At 47.5% G+C, this 18,022-nt stretch overlaps 1 protein-coding gene across 4 annotated transcripts in view; it reads left to right on the top strand.

Moving 5' to 3' along the window:
• The first annotated feature begins 1,599 nt into the window (after positions 1–1,599).
• The window catches only part of Schip1 (schwannomin interacting protein 1), a 126,733-nt gene continuing 110,310 nt past the window's right edge, over positions 1,600–18,022 (top strand). The window contains exons 1-2 of one of the 4 annotated variants that reach the window (XM_052180384.1): positions 1,600–1,786; positions 2,682–3,365. In XM_052180384.1, coding sequence (XP_052036344.1) covers positions 2,700–3,365 — 666 coding nt within the window. In that variant the 5' untranslated portion in view covers positions 1,600–1,786; positions 2,682–2,699. Of the gene's footprint in view, positions 1,787–2,095; positions 2,171–2,322; positions 2,478–2,681; positions 3,366–18,022 lie in introns of those variants that run through there. The other 3 variants (XM_052180383.1, XM_052180382.1, XM_052180380.1) reach the window with 3 other exon arrangements.

Below are 18,022 nucleotides of genomic sequence, written 5' to 3'. Positions count from 1 at the left end.
CCAGCTGTGTGGATGGGTGGTTCGGGAGGTCCTGGTGCTTAAAAAGTGGGCTGTCAGTATAAGGCTCCTGTCACCCCAGCTGATCAATATCAGTGTGTGTGTGTGTGTGTGTGTGTGTGTGTGTATGCTTGTGTGCATGCATGCATGTGCATGCAAGTATACCTGCCTGTGTAGGAATGTGAGGCCAGAGGTTGACATCGCCTTTTACTTTGGCTTATTTTGAAATTCTTTTTCTTGAGACAGGGTCTCTCTCTGAACCTAGGGCTTGCATCTTGGTGTAGCCTGACTCCCACTATCAGGGATCTGTCTCCACGCCCAACTCCAGCATGTTGGGGTTACAGGCAGCACCCAGATCCTGGCTGTTACAGAAGGCACTTTATTGGCCATTTCTCCAGCCCCCTAGGTGGCTTTTTTTGACCTAAGCTTTGTCATGTCTCATGGTGATCTTCTGAGCAATACTTCCCATCTATGGCACAGAACACAGGTCTACCCCCAAACCCTCAGTGGCAGCCAGCACTCCACTGCAACCTCACATCAAAACATTTGGGGCACTAAGCAGGTTGTTGACAGATGTCCCTGTGAATTGTATTTTAAGTCCTAACCAGTCCCTTTCTACTGAAGCGCTGGACAGACCAGAGGCCTCTTTTCCTGTTATTCACAGGATTACTGCTTCCAGACATCTTAAAAAAAAAAAAAAAGTTTGATTACATTTCCTGGCCAGGAGCTTACCTAAGAGAGGAAATCACTCAGACAAAGGGTCTCTGCCCCAGGTCCCCCACAGGAGCCTTGATGGCCGGGTGGCAGCCACTCCCTACCCAGGAATCCCAAGCATGCCTCTGCTCCTCCATTTGGAGGGTGCCAAGCTAGGGCTGGGGTTTGGTCCAGACTAGTCCTGCTGTAAATTAGTTACAGGCCTAAATCTGGTAGTCCAAGGAAGCTCTCCATTTCATCGTAGAGTTAAGCAAACACTCTTCCATTCTCACCACTGAGGAGGCATCTCCTAGCTAACTTCTTACAGGGCAAGACTGTTCAGAGGAAATTTTTAGTCCTTAAAAGGTATTCTGTAGCCCATCTACACCATCCAAGCAAAGAGTTTCAAATCAGCGAACCTTCTTCCTAAAAAGAAGGACAGGCAAGATCAGGTAGCCCATGTATGGTCTTGGAATTTTTCCCATAGATTTTTGGATTCAGTTTCCTGAAAGAAAAAAAAAAACAACAAGTAAGCAAAGCCAGCCAAGGTACTAGGGGCACCAGCGCTCGGGACTGCCTTTCTTTTCTCCTTTACAATCTTCTGGATCCTTCTGCCGGAAGGGATCCCTGGCCTCACCTTCAGGATAGCTCTCCACCCCACTTCCTGACCTCTCCACGTTAGATAACAGTCCCTGCTCACACTCCCTCTCCTAGTCGCGCACACACCTCGCGCTGAGGTCATCCTCAGTGCCTCTGGGAAGGGGAAGGAAACGTGAGCAAAAGCAACAGGTTCCACCCACTGCCTGAACTTGGAAGTGGATACCAGGGCGCGGTGAAGGGAGAGGAAGCGGCTAGGGGGAAGGTGGAAAGGAAATGACAGGGCCTGACCACTGGTCACTTGCGCTCCTACTCGACTTGTGTATTTGCTTGTGAGGATGACAGGAGGTCCTTCTCTGGGTCACTTGGGGACTTCCGCGTGGACTGGGAGGCAACGGGCCTCCAGAAGGCTTCGCTTGGGTTAAGAGCCCCGCCGAGGGGCCTGGAGGTGCGTTCAGCACACAACCCCCTCCCCGGGGCGCGGCTCACACACAGCAAGGTCTGTAAGCTTGGCCCCGCTACCCTCCCTCCCTCCCCTCGCCTCCCAGTGCTCTTCCAGCCGGCCTCTAGCTCCAGCGGGGAAAACCCGGCGAGCAGACTGCGCCGCACCCCGCAGCCTCTGGGCATGCTCTGTGGCGGGACCGGTCAGCCTCCGCCGCCGTCGCCGGGAGGGCGCGTCTTCCCTTCCCCAGGGCGGCGGCGCCTGCAGCGACAGTCGCTGAGCTGGGGCCCCGCACACCTTTGGCGGAAGCAAGCGCCGAGGGGTGCCATCCTGCTGGGGCGTGGGCCGACAGCGCCCCCGTGCCCATCTTTTCTTGAGAGGAGCTGGCCAAAGAGGCACGCAGGCGGGATGTGCCCTGTGACTACTGCGGTTCCTTAGAAAGTAAAGCTGAGCTCGCCCAGTGCTGGGATCCCAGTGGCCGCCGGGAGGGGGCGGGGCGGAGCGGGGCGGGGCCAGGTTGGGGGTGGTCCCAGTGCCCCCGCGAGGTGCGAAATCAGATTCTACCTCCCTCTCGGGTCCCGCCCCCAGGGAATCAGAATTCAGTGGGAAAGTGTTTGGGAGAATCCTTGGGGTGGAGTGCTAGGGCGCGCCTGGCGTAAAATGGTTAATACAAAGTCCGCGCGCGCCCCTGGGCTATGAGGGTGAAAAGTGCGCGCCCGAGGCTGCGCACCCCTTTGCTAATTTGCGGGTTAGTTAACCAGAGGAAGTCAACTTGTGCGGGAAGGGGTGGAGGCAGCTCAGGCTGCTGCTGGCTCCCGCCCCAAGGCCTCTTAGGGCGATCGCACCTCACGGCTAGCCGGCGCCGCGAGCGGGGAGGTCGGGGTGGGCAGCAGGCGGCCGGAGCAGCGGGCTCAACCCGGCCACTCACTCTTTCTGCCTCCTCCCCCCGTAGGATTACCGAGAGGATGGGATGGATCTAGGCAGCGACGCCGGCAGCAGCAGCAGCAGCCGCGCCAGCTCACAGTCCAACTCCACCAAAGTGACCCCTTGCTCCGAGTGCAAATCCTCGTCGTCGCCGGGGGGTAGCTTGGACTTGGTGTCTGCTCTGGAAGACTATGAAGAACCCTTCCCGGTCTACCAGAAGAAGGTGATTGATGAGTGGGCTCCGGAGGAGGACGGGGAGGAGGAGGAAGAGGAGGACGATCGAGGGTATCGGGATGACCGCTGTCCGGCCCGGGAGCCGGGGGACGTGAGCGCCAGGATCGGCAGCAGCGGCAGCGGGAGCAGGAGCGCCGCCGCCACCATGCCGTCCCCGATGCCTAACGGCAACCTCCATCCGCACGACCCTCAAGACCTCAGGCACAATGGCAACGTGGTGGTAACCGGCCGGCCGAACACCTCCCGGGTTCCCCGGAGACCCATCCAGAAGACCCAGCCTCCAGGGAACCGGCGTGGAGGCCGGAACCGGGCATCTGGGGGGCTCTGCCTTCAGCCTCCGGACGGCGGGACGCGCGTCCCGGTAGAACCCCCTGCGCCCCCAATGGACTGGGAGGCACTGGAAAAGCATCTGGCCGGGCTGCAGTTCCGGGAGCAGGAGGTGCGAAACCAGGGTCAGACAAGGACCAACTCCACCTCTGTAAGTTGGCCCGGGTGCGTGCCCACGCGCGCACACCCGCGTACACACCTCGCGCGCAGCCCACACGCCCCTTCTCCGCGCTCTCGCGGACGGTGGCCCCATTCATCCTTTCCCGAGGGTGGGGGCTGGGCCGGAGAGCCTGCCTCCTGTTCCCCTGGGGTACGCTTGCTCTGTCTGTGAGCTGTCTGGGTTTACAGGATGGGCGGAGAGAAGGGAGGGGCAGCCAGAGGGCAGCAGAAAGTCGGGCTAGAGGAACCCGCGACTCATTTTGATGGAATTACTTATGGAGACTAGGTTGTGAGTCACTTGCCTGAAAATAAATCTAGGGAGATTTCCCGACCGAAGTCAGTGCCTGCGGAGGCTATTTCACACTATATTAGTTGTGGCTTTGTCCATCCTCGTGGGTCTTACAGCGTTGCCCCTCACATCTCGCCCTGAGCCAGGCTGTGCCTGTGCACATGCACGCAGTCGCCTGCCCACACCTCAGATCGGGCGAGCGGTTGTGTTCCATCCCGGCTCCTGGATTTGGATGGATTGAAGGCCCTCCTCTGACTTTACTTCCATGAAACCTAAGCGATTGCTGACCTGGAGGAACTGGGTGAATTGAACTGCCAGGATGAGGGAGGGGGTTGCTGCCTCTGTCTGACTCACTCCCGGTCGGCGAATCCCTTCTTGTTTTGATAAAAGAACCACTTATAGTTCCTTACCGGAGGCTACTGCCTCAATTCTGGAAAAGCCAGACAGGGAGGGGTGCTGGCGTGGAGCGGAAGGAGGGAGAGAAGGAGGCTGCATCTATAATAAGCTCAGGCAGGTTTGTACTTGTCTCAACATTTTTTTTTTTTTTTGCCCGAGAGGAGAGCAGATAAATGACTAAAAGAAAAGCGCCGTGAATGTAGTTCTCCCTTTTATCACTGTTTGAGATAAAGCAACAGTTGTAATTTGAAATCATTAGCGATATCCCTAAATAGGGCTGAAGGGCACAGTTTAAATGAGCTGCTTTCTGTGTGTGACAGCTGTGTGGCAGTGCAGGAAAATGCTTGCCTCGCAGGTGTAATTTGGCTACTCTGAGTCTCCCAGGCTCCTGGAAATTGGGTGCATGCACTTCTGACTTCAGGGGTGAGAATGGTAACAGGGTTTCACAGAGAAATTGGCACAGCATCTGTCTGTCGGCACTCTTGGTTGATAGAGCCCATTGGTTAGTGTCCCTTGAGAGATTGCCTATTAAATTAACACACTCGTTTTAATCCCGGCTGTTTATAAGTTTACCGTGTCACTACCAGACGTGGAATCTTTCCATTACAGCCAATGCTATTTCTTGTCCCTTGCAATAGGAAACATCCTTTCCCCATTAAACTCCCTGGATTTGAGCAGTGATTGAAGATAAGCAGTTACATGGCTGTAACCGGGCTGCGAGTCTGCCACGGTGAGATAGGGTAGACTGTCTGCCCTCTGGGAACTTGGCATTTAAAGGCTTGCAGGACAGAACCCTTCTCAACCCGGTGCTCATGCATTCTCTTGTTATTGTGGGCAGCCTTAACCCCTAAGGTACTCCTTCCTCCCTTCCTCCCTTCCTCCCTCCCTCCCTTCCTTCCTTCCTTCCTTCCTTCCTTCAGCAAGTTTGGAGTTTCTTCCTCCTTGTTCCCAGATTCCTAGGCTCCCAGCTTTTCTAAAAATGTGTGCTCTTGATATTTTTAGAAGTCATTGCACTTTTTTTTTAATTTTAAAGAAGTTTAAAGAACACACACACACACACACACATGTACATATGTTGCGGGAAAGGATATGTGCGTGCCATGGCTCACATGTAGAGGTCAGAGGAAAAACTTTTGGGAGTTTCCTCTCATGGACCGTGAGGTCTGGTGGCGCTTTAATGTGCTGCCCTATCTCACTGGCTGATTTTGGTTTGCGTTTGAATAATGTTATTACTACATGTTTACTTAAGATGGTGTTTTCAAACTAAAATATCCATGAAATCACCTGAATACTTAAAATCCTTTAGTACACACATACACAGTCACAGAAAGCCTGGTGATTTCTAGGACTTTTGGTTTTGTGTAGGCACTGTACATCTAAAGTTTGTTACTTTGGATTCCTGATATAAAAGTTTTGAAAACAGCATTTAAATTCTGTTGGTCATTGCCTGGAGTAAGCAACCGTGTGATCAGGAGCTGGAGCATAGCAAATAATTGGCATAGAAGGCCTAACTTTGAAGGAGGCAGTCTAGTCCACTGGCATTGAGCTGCTCTTTGGAAAGATGTATGTCAACATGTTAACGGGGCTGGGTGCATCCTGAGCAGAAGGCTGTAAAATGCAGAAGAGAGGCTAGGTTCTCTTTACCGTATAATGCACGAGCCACCTCAGGGACTTATCCTTGCTGTTACGTCTAGAGTCGATCTATTGGTTCATTTCCCTGACCCTTCCAGACTCTGCTCAGCTCTCACCAGCTCTGAGAGGTTCTTCCTGCCTCCCCTCAAAGCAGAACACAGTGCCCCTCCTCCTGCCCCCACCTTGGCTCCCTTATCTTAGCACAAGCATAGTCTTCTTTGTAAGACCCCACTATCTTGGGTCTCTTAGAAATCCAGATGAGCTGTGCAAGCCTTTAATCCCAACACTCGGGAGGGAGGCAGAGGCAGGCAGAGATCTCTGTGAGTGCGAGGCCAGTCTGGAATGTAGAGTGAGTTCCAGGACAGTCAAAACTACACAGAGCAATTCTGTTTGGAAAACCAGAGACGGGACCTCGAACTGAAAGGTCAGGGATCTTACCTCTGTTTTGGATTGGATCGGGAATTGTTTCAAATAATCCTTTTAGGTTTATGTATTGTAGTTTACGTGATTACTGTTTTGGCTGTGATGCATTTGTCTGTACCACGAGCATGCCTGGTGCCTGCAGAGGTTAGAAGAGGGTGTGGGATCCCCTGCAACAGGAATTATAGATAGTTGTAAGCTACTGCATTCGTTACTTTTCTGTATGGTGAAGTAGAGCACCATGACTAAGGCGACTTGTCGAAGAGTTTATTTTGGGCTGGTGCCAGAAGGTTCCAGTCCATAGTGGCAGATCTCTAGCTGCATGCAGGAGGCAGAGAGAACTAAATTGAAATGGTAATGGTCTTTTGAAATCTCAACCCTCCCCCAGTGACAGATGTACTCCACCAAGGCCAGACTTCCTGATCTCTCCAAATTCCAGCGACTGGGGCCCAGCCATTTAAATGCCCAAGCCTTGCATTGGTGGGCATCTCATCCAAATGACCATTATATGGGTGCTGGAACTGAACCTAGGTTCTGTGGATTTTGAGATAGGCTTGCTATGTTGCAGGCTGGTTGTAGGAGGTTCTCTACATAGCAGAAGCTGGCCTTGAACTCATGTTCCTTCCCAAGTGCTGTAGTTACAGGTGTGCACCTGCTGTGCCGTGGTGCCTGGGACAGGGCCTGAGATGCTTGAGGGTCTGTCTCATCTATCCAGTGAAGGAAGAAGTGTTTATAGCATCCACGTATCCCAGGCAGTATCCAGAATTCTCATCTCACAACTGAGAAGAGGGCCTGAGCTGCTCTCTGACTTGTCTGAGGTACTGATGAGAAACCTCATGAAAGGATATATTTTTGATTTTGTGTGAAAGGGTATTTTTTTTTTATTTTTTCCTTCCCACATAGGAGTGATTTCCCTCTCTCTTTTCATACTTAAAATACTCTGAAATAGGAAGGATGGAGTACTCTCCTCCCTGAAATAAGTTAAAAGACTTTTGTTTTGTTTTGTTCTGTTTTTTTGAGACAGGCTTTCTCTGTGTAACCTGCCTCTGCCCCCTAATCCTCACCCTGAGTGCTGGGATTAAAGGCATGTGTCATCTTAATGTGACTTCTTAATGACAAGACCTCTCTTGTACTTCCTCGGCAACAAGGACAGGAGTAATCTAAGAAACCATCAATCCCATTGCTTCCAAGTCTCCCTCACAGGCAGGGCTGGGTTAGGTTTGCTGACACTGTTTGGTTCCTGCAGAACGACATAGTAAAGGGACGCAGGGTTCCTATCTCCAGGGCCTGTGGCTGCCCTGCTTCTCAGCTTCGACACCAGAGAAAGACTGAGGTCTCAGAAGTGGCTTGACGTTTCAGATTCCCCGGTCCTGGGAAGAGTTAGGGCCACATTTAAAACATACTACGTTCATGTAAAACCCCAAGCTGACCTTTGTGTGTGGAGTTCAGGGAATTCACCCATCCACTGGTGCTGACTGAGGGATGTGAGCTAGGTTTCTGGGGAGATTCTGGAGCCATAAGTGGGAAATCTCTGAGTCACCTGGATGGAACCATGCTGGTAGCCGACTCCTATAGACTTCTAGGAGATGGAGGCTCCTTCACAAACCTCTACCGAGTCAGGTGGTCCCAGTTTGAACTATTCTGCATCTCTATCTATCTCTGGTGGGTCACCTTGGGCTTGTCACATGTGAGGAAGCTCAGTAGTGTTATCTCTTTACCACAAGTACACTGAGAAGACTGTCCCTAGCAGGATTGGCTCGCCCATGGGTCATCTGCCAGGGTTCGTCTTCCTTTCTTGTGACCTAGTTCTTGATGACTGCCAGGGCCAGACACAGACCAAAGCTAGTTGTGGACATTGGTGGTTTTGATGTTAGATGAGAGCCTTTATCCAGGAAGTTCATGTTCATCTTAAATTCTCATCCCCCTGCCTGTTTTTACTCTGGGGAACTGGTGCAGATAGTCCTTAGGGAAACAGAAATGTCTCTCTTCTCTCTCTTGACAGCCTCTTCCTGCATCTATCTCTAGGTTTTCGTTTAATATTGCCACACTCATCTTCCTTTTTCTTTCCTCTGTGTGTGTGTGTGTTTGTGTGTCTGTGTGTCTGTGCGTGTATGTTGGAGGCAGGGTTTCTCTGTATAGTCTTGGCTATCCTGGAACTCATTCTGTAGACCATGCTGGCTTGAACTCAGAGATCCACCTGCCTCCCAAGTGCTGGGATGCAAGGCGTGCACCACCACGCCCGGCACCACTCACTTACCGGGGACTTCCTGGGCCTTTCACACAGGTGGGATATGGAACGGCCCAGGGCCCCAGTGTGTCTTTTCCCTTCCTCCATGGTTTTGTTATGAGGGCTTCTCTCCTTCAGTGTGTGTAATCGTTCATGTTTAACCTGTTTCTGGAAACTCTGCTCCCCCACCCCCACCCCCAGTCTTGTATATTCTCTAAAAGCAGATCTGTTAGGTTGGGGGTTTGGCTCCTTGGGTAAAGCCAGATATGGCAGTCCACGCATGTAACCTCAGCCTCCACAGTGAGACGGGAGGTGGAGACAGAAGAACTGCTGGAAGCAGGTGGGCAGACTGGCATGGAATACATAGTAGTGAACAAGGGAAAGCCTGCTTTTTGTCACACAAGGTAGGGAGGGAAGACTGACAGCTGAGGATCTCCTCACCACCACACGTGCCCAAACTCATTCACACACACACACACACACACACACAGACACACACACACACACTTGCGGGTACACACACTCCTCGCCCCATATTTAAGTCAGTCTAGCTGATATAGAAGATCAATTGCATAAGTAAAAATGTAAATTTGTTTTCTATAATATGTGACTTTTGACACAGCTGTGAAACCACAAAATTAAGGTATTAGATCCATCACCCCAAAGTATCTTTGTGCCCCTTTGCATTCCCCCTGTCTTTTTCCCAAGTAATCACTGGCCTGATTTCTGTACTGTGAATTGATGTGCATTTTCAGATATGTGTATGTATTCCTTAGTCATCTGGTGCTGGGCACTTGGATTAGTTCTAATGTTTTGCTTTTATAAGTAAAATCGCTATGGCCGGTTATACGTAAATCTTTATGTGAACCTCCATCCTATTTCCTTTAAATATATATGTGAGAGTAGGACTGGATCGGATAGTTGGCATATGTTCAACTTCCTGAGAAGGTGCCTTCCTTCCTCTTCCAAGAAGCGCCATTTTAAATAGCCACTGCCCTGACTCTTTAATTTTTTTTTTACATTTTATTTTTTAATTTATTCTGTGTGGTGTGTGTGTGTGTGTGTGTCTGTGTGTCTGTGTGTCTGTGTATGTCTGTATGTCTGCACAGGTGTATATGTCAATGACTGTGTACACATACACATGGCTGGGTGTATATGTACCACCAGATCAGTTCCAGAGGTCAAACTCAGGTCATCAGACTTGGTGGCAAGTGTCCTTAGCTGCAGAGCCAGCTCCTGGGCACCGTGGTCATTGTCATGGGTGGTTCTTATACCACTGACTGGAACTTTGGCTCCCCTGCTAGTGGCTAGTCGATATCATTTGAACTTTTGGGTTTTCCAGGGCATTTCTGTTCAGGTTATTGGGAAAGCTGTAACATCTAACCAAACTCATTCTGCCATTGTTCCAAAGAAGTGAGGTGTAGTTTTTTTTTTTTAAATTAGATACAATTTTATTATACTATCATGCCTTTGACAGATATATTTTCCTCATTTAATGAGAAGTTAAGATTTTTTTAATTGATACATTAATTGAAAGTAAACTCTCCTGATAAGGTTATTTCTAAAGTACTTAAAAATAATTTGTCTTTTTATTTGTTTATACTATTAGCTAGTAGCAAACTTTAAATTACCTACATTTCTCCCTAGAAAAGTGCTAATTACCAGCAATAGTCAATGTATTGTTCTGTAAGAATTACAACCCCGTTATTCTGCACAATCCTACAGAAGTCACTAAATGGCTGAGTGGTTTTTCCCTTAGTTATTTGGGGGCTGTGGTTAAATTACACAAATTCCCATTTTAAAGACTAAAATAAAATCCCTTTCTAGTCCTACAAAATATAGGAAGGTTTAGATGTAAAGTTAGCTGATTACACAGTTAGGAACCTAACGCTGGAAACCTATGGTGTGGGATACAAGTATCATTTCTATCAGAGAGCACACTATGTGACAATGGTAATTTTTTTTCTTTCTGTGATTAGAAATTGTGAGGACTAAATGTATTTATTCTATGGTTCAACAATTTATCCTGCAGTATCTCATACCATAGTCAGACTTTTTTTCCTGCTTTGCTAATGCATGCTTACTGTTAAGAGTTCAGATGCAGATCTCTGCCAGCAAGAGCTGGGATTTCAAGGAGACGGTGGAAAGGGTGCTTGCCACCAAACCTGATGACCTGAATTTGATCTCTTGGGAGGAGAGAAGACATGGACCCACATAATACATACAACTACACATCATATACGCTTGTGCCCACACATAATAATGATGATGCAAAAATAATATACATACATGCATACATACATACATACATGTATGCATACATACATACATACACATCCTGTTACATAGCCTTGGTTATCCTAGAATTCACTATATGAACCAAGCAGACCTCAATCTTGAAGCTCCTCCTGCCTCTGCCTTCAGAGTGTTGGCATCAAAGGTGTGTGGAGACATACCCAGCTTGGAAAAGAGGTTTTTATTTTAAGATGTAGAAGAGAAATGTTCAGGTCTAAACACACTAGCTTGCCAGAACTGAAGCCTTGGCTTAGTCATAGGGTTCTTCTCAAGGTCCTGAGTTCAGTACCTACCATTAGTTGTGGGGTCCTTGTCTAATCGTGCTCAAGGCCCTGGATTTAGTCATGTTCAAAGAACTGGATACCTAATGGTGAAGAAAAAATAGATTTAAGGAATACCCAAAGTGAGACACTTTTGTAAATATGTTATTTTTATTCTTTGAAAACTTTATACAGGGTGTTTCAATCATATTCACAAACACCCCAATTTTGTGCTCACTCTATTGAGTGTAACTTGTGCTGCCCATATACTCCTGGGTATGGGGCCATCACTGGAGCACGGCCGACTTGCCAGAGGTCTCACTCTTAACGAAAACTGGCCCTCCTTCCTCCCTCAGAAGTCCTTAGCTGCCCACAGTCCTCAGTTAGGGGTGGGGCTCACGGGTCCTCTCCGCTCTGTGTTAGAACGTTGGCTGGCTTCATCGTGTGTACGGCGGTCCTGTGGAGGAGCAACCAGTGAGTCCGTGAGTGCCGCACACCTGTCATATCCAGAAGATACCGGTTAGCTCTGGTCCTTCCCAGCCTCTGGCTCTTACAATCTTTCTGGCCTCTCTTTCTCTATGGTCCCCGGGCTTCAGAGGGGATGTGATACAGATGTCCCCTTTGTGGTCCCTGAGCTTTGGGAGGGCATGTGATACAGATGTCCAATTTGTCGTCCTGAGCCTTGGGAGGGGATGTGATACAGATGTCCAATTTGTGGCTGAGCACTCCAGTGACACTTGTTCTGTCCTTTGACCAGTTGTGAGTTTCTATAGTAACCAAAGTATTAATAAAATAAGTGAACAATTATTAAAAATATGAGACTTTATCATTAACTCTGGATATCTCTCAGTCTATCTATCTATCTATCTATCTATCTATCTATCTATCTGTCTGTCTGTCTGTGTTGCATTGCAGAAGGGCCCTTTGAACTATAGTAACTGAATTAAAAGAGATCTCTGCTTGCTAGTAGATTTGTCTGTAGCAGCTTTAAAGGCCCCAGAGGAAAATGTCTCTCTGAAATCCTGATGCCAATGTATAACTGTCATCAGCAGCTGACTGGGCCTTGAGGATGCCACCACAGAGCTTGGGCTCTTTGCTTCTGAAAGGCATTAGATTGTTGCTCTGTGCTGGAGAGGGTCCACGACTCTGCAGAGAGACGCAAATCTAGCCCTTTGTAAAGACTCAGCGCTAAAAGGTACTCTTCTTACCTTGCGTCTTAGAAATGCAGTGAATGTTAGTTGTCTGTTTTTCCTATTCTGGAAAACAACAGGCATCTCTGTTGACTTTTTGGTTTTGGGTCTAGTAAAGTAAATACGGCAATTCTTTGAAGAAAAAAAAAGGATCAGATTCTTCTCAAAGGCTTTATCTGTGAAAAATAGTGAGCTGTGTTGTGTAGCTCTGTGAAGCGTCAGTCAGCCTTCCGTTAGTCTGCTGGGTTAATGAGTGTCAGCACACTTACTCCGGCTGCCGCCACATTATCGGAATCCAGATCACTAGATGAGAGGACTCAGGAGCTTGTTCCATGCCTTTTGGTGTATTAGTAATCACTTAGAAATAAAGTTTGCTCATGCATTAACAAAAAGTATTTGTGATTTGTGAGGTCCATGAACTAGTCTAAATCAGGACACTTGGCTTAGTCAGAATACGGGTGAGAACAAAGAATAGAAACGTGGCCAGAAGGAGCGGGAGGCATGTGTGATTTCCTGGATGATGCTTCTGTATGATGTCTCTGGATTTTCCAGCGGATTTGATTTTAACTTTTAATTAGTTTGCTATGTACCACAACAGAAAATTTTCAGACCTATTTCTAAAACATACACATTCTCAGGGTTTGAGAAGAACTTTAAATCTCCTACCTTTATATCTTTAACTCGTGTTTAATTTTTCTGTTTCTTCATTTTTCATTCATTTAGAATGAGCGCCTAAGTAATGTGTTCCATTATAAAATCTCTTGTCGCTTTGTTCTCCATGATCTTCCTTCGCACCCTCTCCCGCTCAGCCTTCCCTTCCCCATGGCTCCTCTCGGAGTCCCTGCCCCTCCTACCACATTACACTTCTTTTTTCTCATGGTCTCCTTTCTAGTTTCATGACTTAGCTTCTTACACGAACACACACACACACACACACATGCTCACACACACACACACACACACACACACACACACATACACACATACGCACACACACGCACACACATGCACATGCACACACCACACACATGCACACACACACTCATATATATACACACATACACACATAGACACACACATACACACATAAACACACACACATACACACACAGCACACATGTACACACACACACAGCACACATGCACACACACACACACACACACACGCACATACACACACAATACACATGCACACACACACATACACACACAGCACACATGCACACACACACATGCACATGCACACACCACACACATGCACACACACACTCACATATATACACACATACACACATAGACACACACACGACACACACACATACACACATAAACACACACACATATACACACAGCACACATGCACACACACACATACACACACAACACACATGCACACGCACACATACATGCTATGAGAAAACCTGGTGTTTGTCATGCTAAGTCTCCCTTATTTGGCTCATCATGATACTTCCCATTTCGATCTGTTTTCCTGCAAATGTCATGGTTCCATTTTGCTCTGTGGCTGAATAAGACTCCGCTGTGTGTTTATATATTCCTCTATCCATTATGTGTTGATGGACACCTAGACAACTTCCATTTCTTAACCTCTGTGCCACTAGTTAAAGCAGAAGCAGCAAACACGCATGGACACTCATTTCTGAGGCAGAAGACAGGGTCTTTTAGGTGTCTACCCACCAGGGGTATAGCTGGGTCGCATGGTAGTTCTCTTCTTATCTTTGTTGAGGAAACCCCTTGCTTAGTCCATGGTGACTGTACCAGTTTTCACCCCGACTAGCAGTAAATAGAGGTTCCTCTCCCCCCTACATCTTCCACAGCATGTTTTGTTGTTTCCTTGATGGTAGCCATTCTGGCCAGGGTTAAATAGAATCTCAAATGAGTTTCTCTTTGTATTTCTTGATGACTAAGCACGTTGAACGTATTGGGGTGGAAGCCTTTCAGTTTCATAGAGTCTAATGTGTAGTACGTGGGGTTCTTTCCTGTGACACTGGAGTCCTTTTCAGGGAACTCTATGTGTGCCAGTATCCAGAAGTGATTCCCTCTAACAGCTTTCAGTGTTTTGGGTTTTATATCAAGGTCTTTGAGCTGCAGATCTGATTCTCTCTCTGCCTGTGGACACCTGGTTCTCCAGGCATCCCCTGTGATGATGGCTCTAGAGTATGAGTCCAGGTATTGTAATTTGGCCTGCATTGTTCTCATTGCTTTTGCTATTGGGGTCTTTTGAGTTTCCAAATGAATCTAAGGACATCTTCTCTAATCCAGTGAGGACGGTCTGTCATTGGAATTTTGGTGGGGATCATGTTGAACCTGTAGATTGTTTTCAGTAATGTGGCCATTTTTACAATATCTGTTCTCATTCAATGAGCACAAAGGACTTCTTGTTTTCTAGTGTTTTATTCTGTTTCTTTGTGTCTTAAAGGTCATAAGTTAGCAGTCGATGGCTTTTTTTTTTTTTTCTGTATCCCAAGAGAGGCAATCGATCTCTTCAAAACTCCAGTGGATGTCTTAGGTATTGTTGTGATTGGCTTTTGTTGTTGTTGATTTGTTTGGTCCTTGTTTCATAAAATACTACAACAAAACAAAACAAAACCCTTTTATGAACAATGTGTGTGTTGGGATGGAGGGATGGCTCCGAGGTCAAGAGCACAGGTTGCTCCTCCAGAGGACCGGGTTTTGATTCCCAGCATCCATATGGAGGCTAACAACAGTCTGAACTCTAGTTCCAGGGGATCCCAGGCTCCCTTCTGCTCTTCCTCAGGCCACTGTATGTATGTGCTGCACAGACATGCAGACAAAGCAGCCATACATATGGGGAGAAAAAAATAACATACAATAAAAAAGGTGTGTGGGTTAGGCTTTCCTAGGTGAAAAAAAGCAAAAGACGTACCATTTCCTTTAGAAGGAATGGAATATTCCATTCCGTAGAAGAATGATGTTGGGTCTCAGGATGCTTGGCACAGGACAGAAACTCAGCACCATCTATCTCTGCAGCAATAATATCCAAGCATCTTTCTAAAGGGACTCCTTTGGGCTTCCTGTTTCCCCTTTCAACCCTTGGGTAAGTTACCACTCTGTGTTTTCTCCAAAGTCCCTGAGAGAAAATAGCTTACCTCCCATGAAGCACGTCTTCTCTCGTGGCCAGTACCCTTGGTCAGGTCTCCTCTTGTTCGGCTATAGGATGGGGAGGAAGGCAGCCCTTCTCCCTGGCCAGCAGCTCTGGGCAAGGTCTGCCTGCTAACAGTGGTAACAGGCATGCTGGCAACAGCAACAACAGCAAAAGGTAAGCTGTCACAGCTCCTCAGCTAGTGACACGATTCTGGTTCCTTCCTTCTTCTTTTGCCACAAATGGAAAGAGCTTGGCTGTCTAAAAAACGTTGAAAGGGAATGAGGTGATTTCTTGACAATTCCTAAAACCCCTGGCAGTGGTATAAATTTATATTTGAAGTTAGGATATTAACAAAACAATACTAGAAATGATGGTGTGTGTAAAACATTGGCATTTTTAATATCGAGCCAGCAGTATAATAGCTCTTGCTTCCCTTTCTCACCCAAAGAGAGTGTAGCGTTCAGTTATATCCAGGGTCGGAACTTTTGGGAGACTGGTACAGTGCTTTAGAACCTTAAGGCTAATCTTCCTTCTGCTAAAAATAACACATTTATAAATAGTTTCAAGATCAATTTAGTTCTCTGTGTTTCTTCCCATGGCCCCAGCAGCTAAATATTATCCTACTTATGAAAATTGCAGATTTTTGTTCTTGTGCAATCTTATAAGTTTTTGACCCATTTTGACCTGGTCTGACCATTTATTCTGGGCAACTTCATCTTAAGTGCTCATGCCCACTGTGTCTACCTTAAAATTGGTTCGATAAGGAGCAAAAGAGCAGACGGCTGGGATTTTTTTTTTGAACTCTTAAATTATGTAACCAGTGATCTGTTCATGTTTTTATCAAGCCTGCAGAGGCCCCATACTCTGACCCAAATAGCCCTTAAAATAAGATCTCATTCTGGAAGGAATGAGTAAGGAAAACCCAGGAAGGAAAAACAAGTCCCTGACTTACTATGGAATATAATTACTTAATTCTTCGATTTACTTTTCTGGTGAGGACAGGTGTACAATACTGTCATCTGTGCTGGGACATAGGTATCCCCCCTACCCCGCCCCCTACCACACACACACACACACACACACACACACACACACACGCTCCATTGTGCTTTAAGCTGCATTGATTCATGTCTTTTGGAAGTAATGACACTCCAGAGCAAGGGTGTGCCATTACCTCTAATGTTTCCAGACAAGAATGAAAGCATTAACCCATGGAAGCCACCCTCAGGTGAGCAGACCCATCATAAGCTTCCGGGATGTATCCCAGAGTTACTAGGGAAACTGCTCCTCCTGGCAGGCTACACGATGACACATCACAATGTTGTCTCGGATTCTGAAACATCTGGAGAAGCCAAACGTAGATTTGTGTAAGCCATATCTTATCAGGGCCAGTGAACAGACTCCAGGGATAAGAGTGCCTATGGCCAAGTCTGACCGCCTGACTTGGATTCACAGGATCCATGTGGCAAAAAGGGAAACAGGTGATTCTTGTAAGTTGTCCCTTAATTTCCACACATGCACTGTCACACGTGTGCCTCCATGTAATTATACCTTGACTACCAAATGCTGTCAAGGAACCATAAATACACATCTCTATTCTGCAGGTCAGAATATGACTTTAGCCTGCCCGTTTCTTCCCCCCAACACCTCAACCTCCCTAGGTTCTGGATGAGAAAACTGAGGCCCGAGCAAGTGACATGCCTTACCTGAAGTGGGGTGATTTGGGGCTAGGGAGCAGTTTACAGAGAAATATACTCTAGAAATGCGGATTTCAAAGAGGACCCATGTGGGAAGCTGTTCTGTTTTAATGGAGGAGTGTTTTTGTCATTCCTGGGTTTCAGCACCAAATGTTGGGTTTATAAAAGAGAGAAAGGGGTTTAAAGAATGTGGCACAGTGGGGAGGGGGAAGGGGGTGCCTCAGCGGGCCCATGCTAAGGCATCCCTTCTCCCTGAGGGACCAGACACACACAGACATGGTATAGAGTAGAGTTTATTCAGGGCAGAGGATGGGAGTTAATAGGAAGTGGAGGGAGAGGCAGAGAGAGAGAGAGAGAGAGAGAGAGAGAGAGAGAGAAGAGAAGTTGAGGCTCGCCATGACCTGGAGAGAGGGGGGAGGGGAGGAGAGCCCAAGAGGGGCAGAGAGGCCAGAGTGCCACGAGGCAAGAGTGATGAGGGGAGGGGCAAGCAGCCCCTTTCATAGTGGGCCAGGTCTATGGGGCGGGGCATCCCTGGCTGTTGCCAGGTAATTGTGGGGTGGAGCTTAGACAGAATACTAACATTTTTGTTTCCTTTTCTCTTTTTGGGGGTCACAATGGTTAGAAGTGATAACAGGAAGAGGAAAACAATTGGAAATATGACGCATGTCACTGTTAATTTCATTGTTATGACCAGTGAATAGATAAGGGTTCCTTCGGAACAGATTGTCTTAAGTGTAAACACACATTGTGGAATGAACAATTGTACTCTCAAGTTCTTAGGTCTGTTGGAAAGTCAGCTGACTCCCCTTAATTCCCAGGGGTGATGCGGGCTGATTTTGGAGGGAGCTACTGAAGGTTAAACTTCAAGCCTGGTTCTTTGCCACCAAGTTCTGTCCCTAGCCCTCGCTATGTATTTTGACACAGAGTCCCAGGGAGTTGTCCAGACTAGCCTTGAACTCAGTTGCACAGGAAGGCCTTCAACAGCTTGGGATTCCCCTGCTTCATCCTCTTAATATTTAGGTCGTGGTTTGTACCCCATCCTTCCTCCTTCCTCCACCCTTTCTTTCTTCCTTGATCTTACAGTGCAGTCAAGGATGACCTTAAATTTCTGATCCTCCT

Source organism: Apodemus sylvaticus, chromosome 4 (assembly GCF_947179515.1).
Source record: "Apodemus sylvaticus chromosome 4, mApoSyl1.1, whole genome shotgun sequence".
NCBI lineage: Eukaryota > Metazoa > Chordata > Mammalia > Rodentia > Muridae > Apodemus > Apodemus sylvaticus.
Note: the sequence above shows the minus strand (reverse complement) of the source record. Positions and strands in the feature narration are given on the sequence as shown.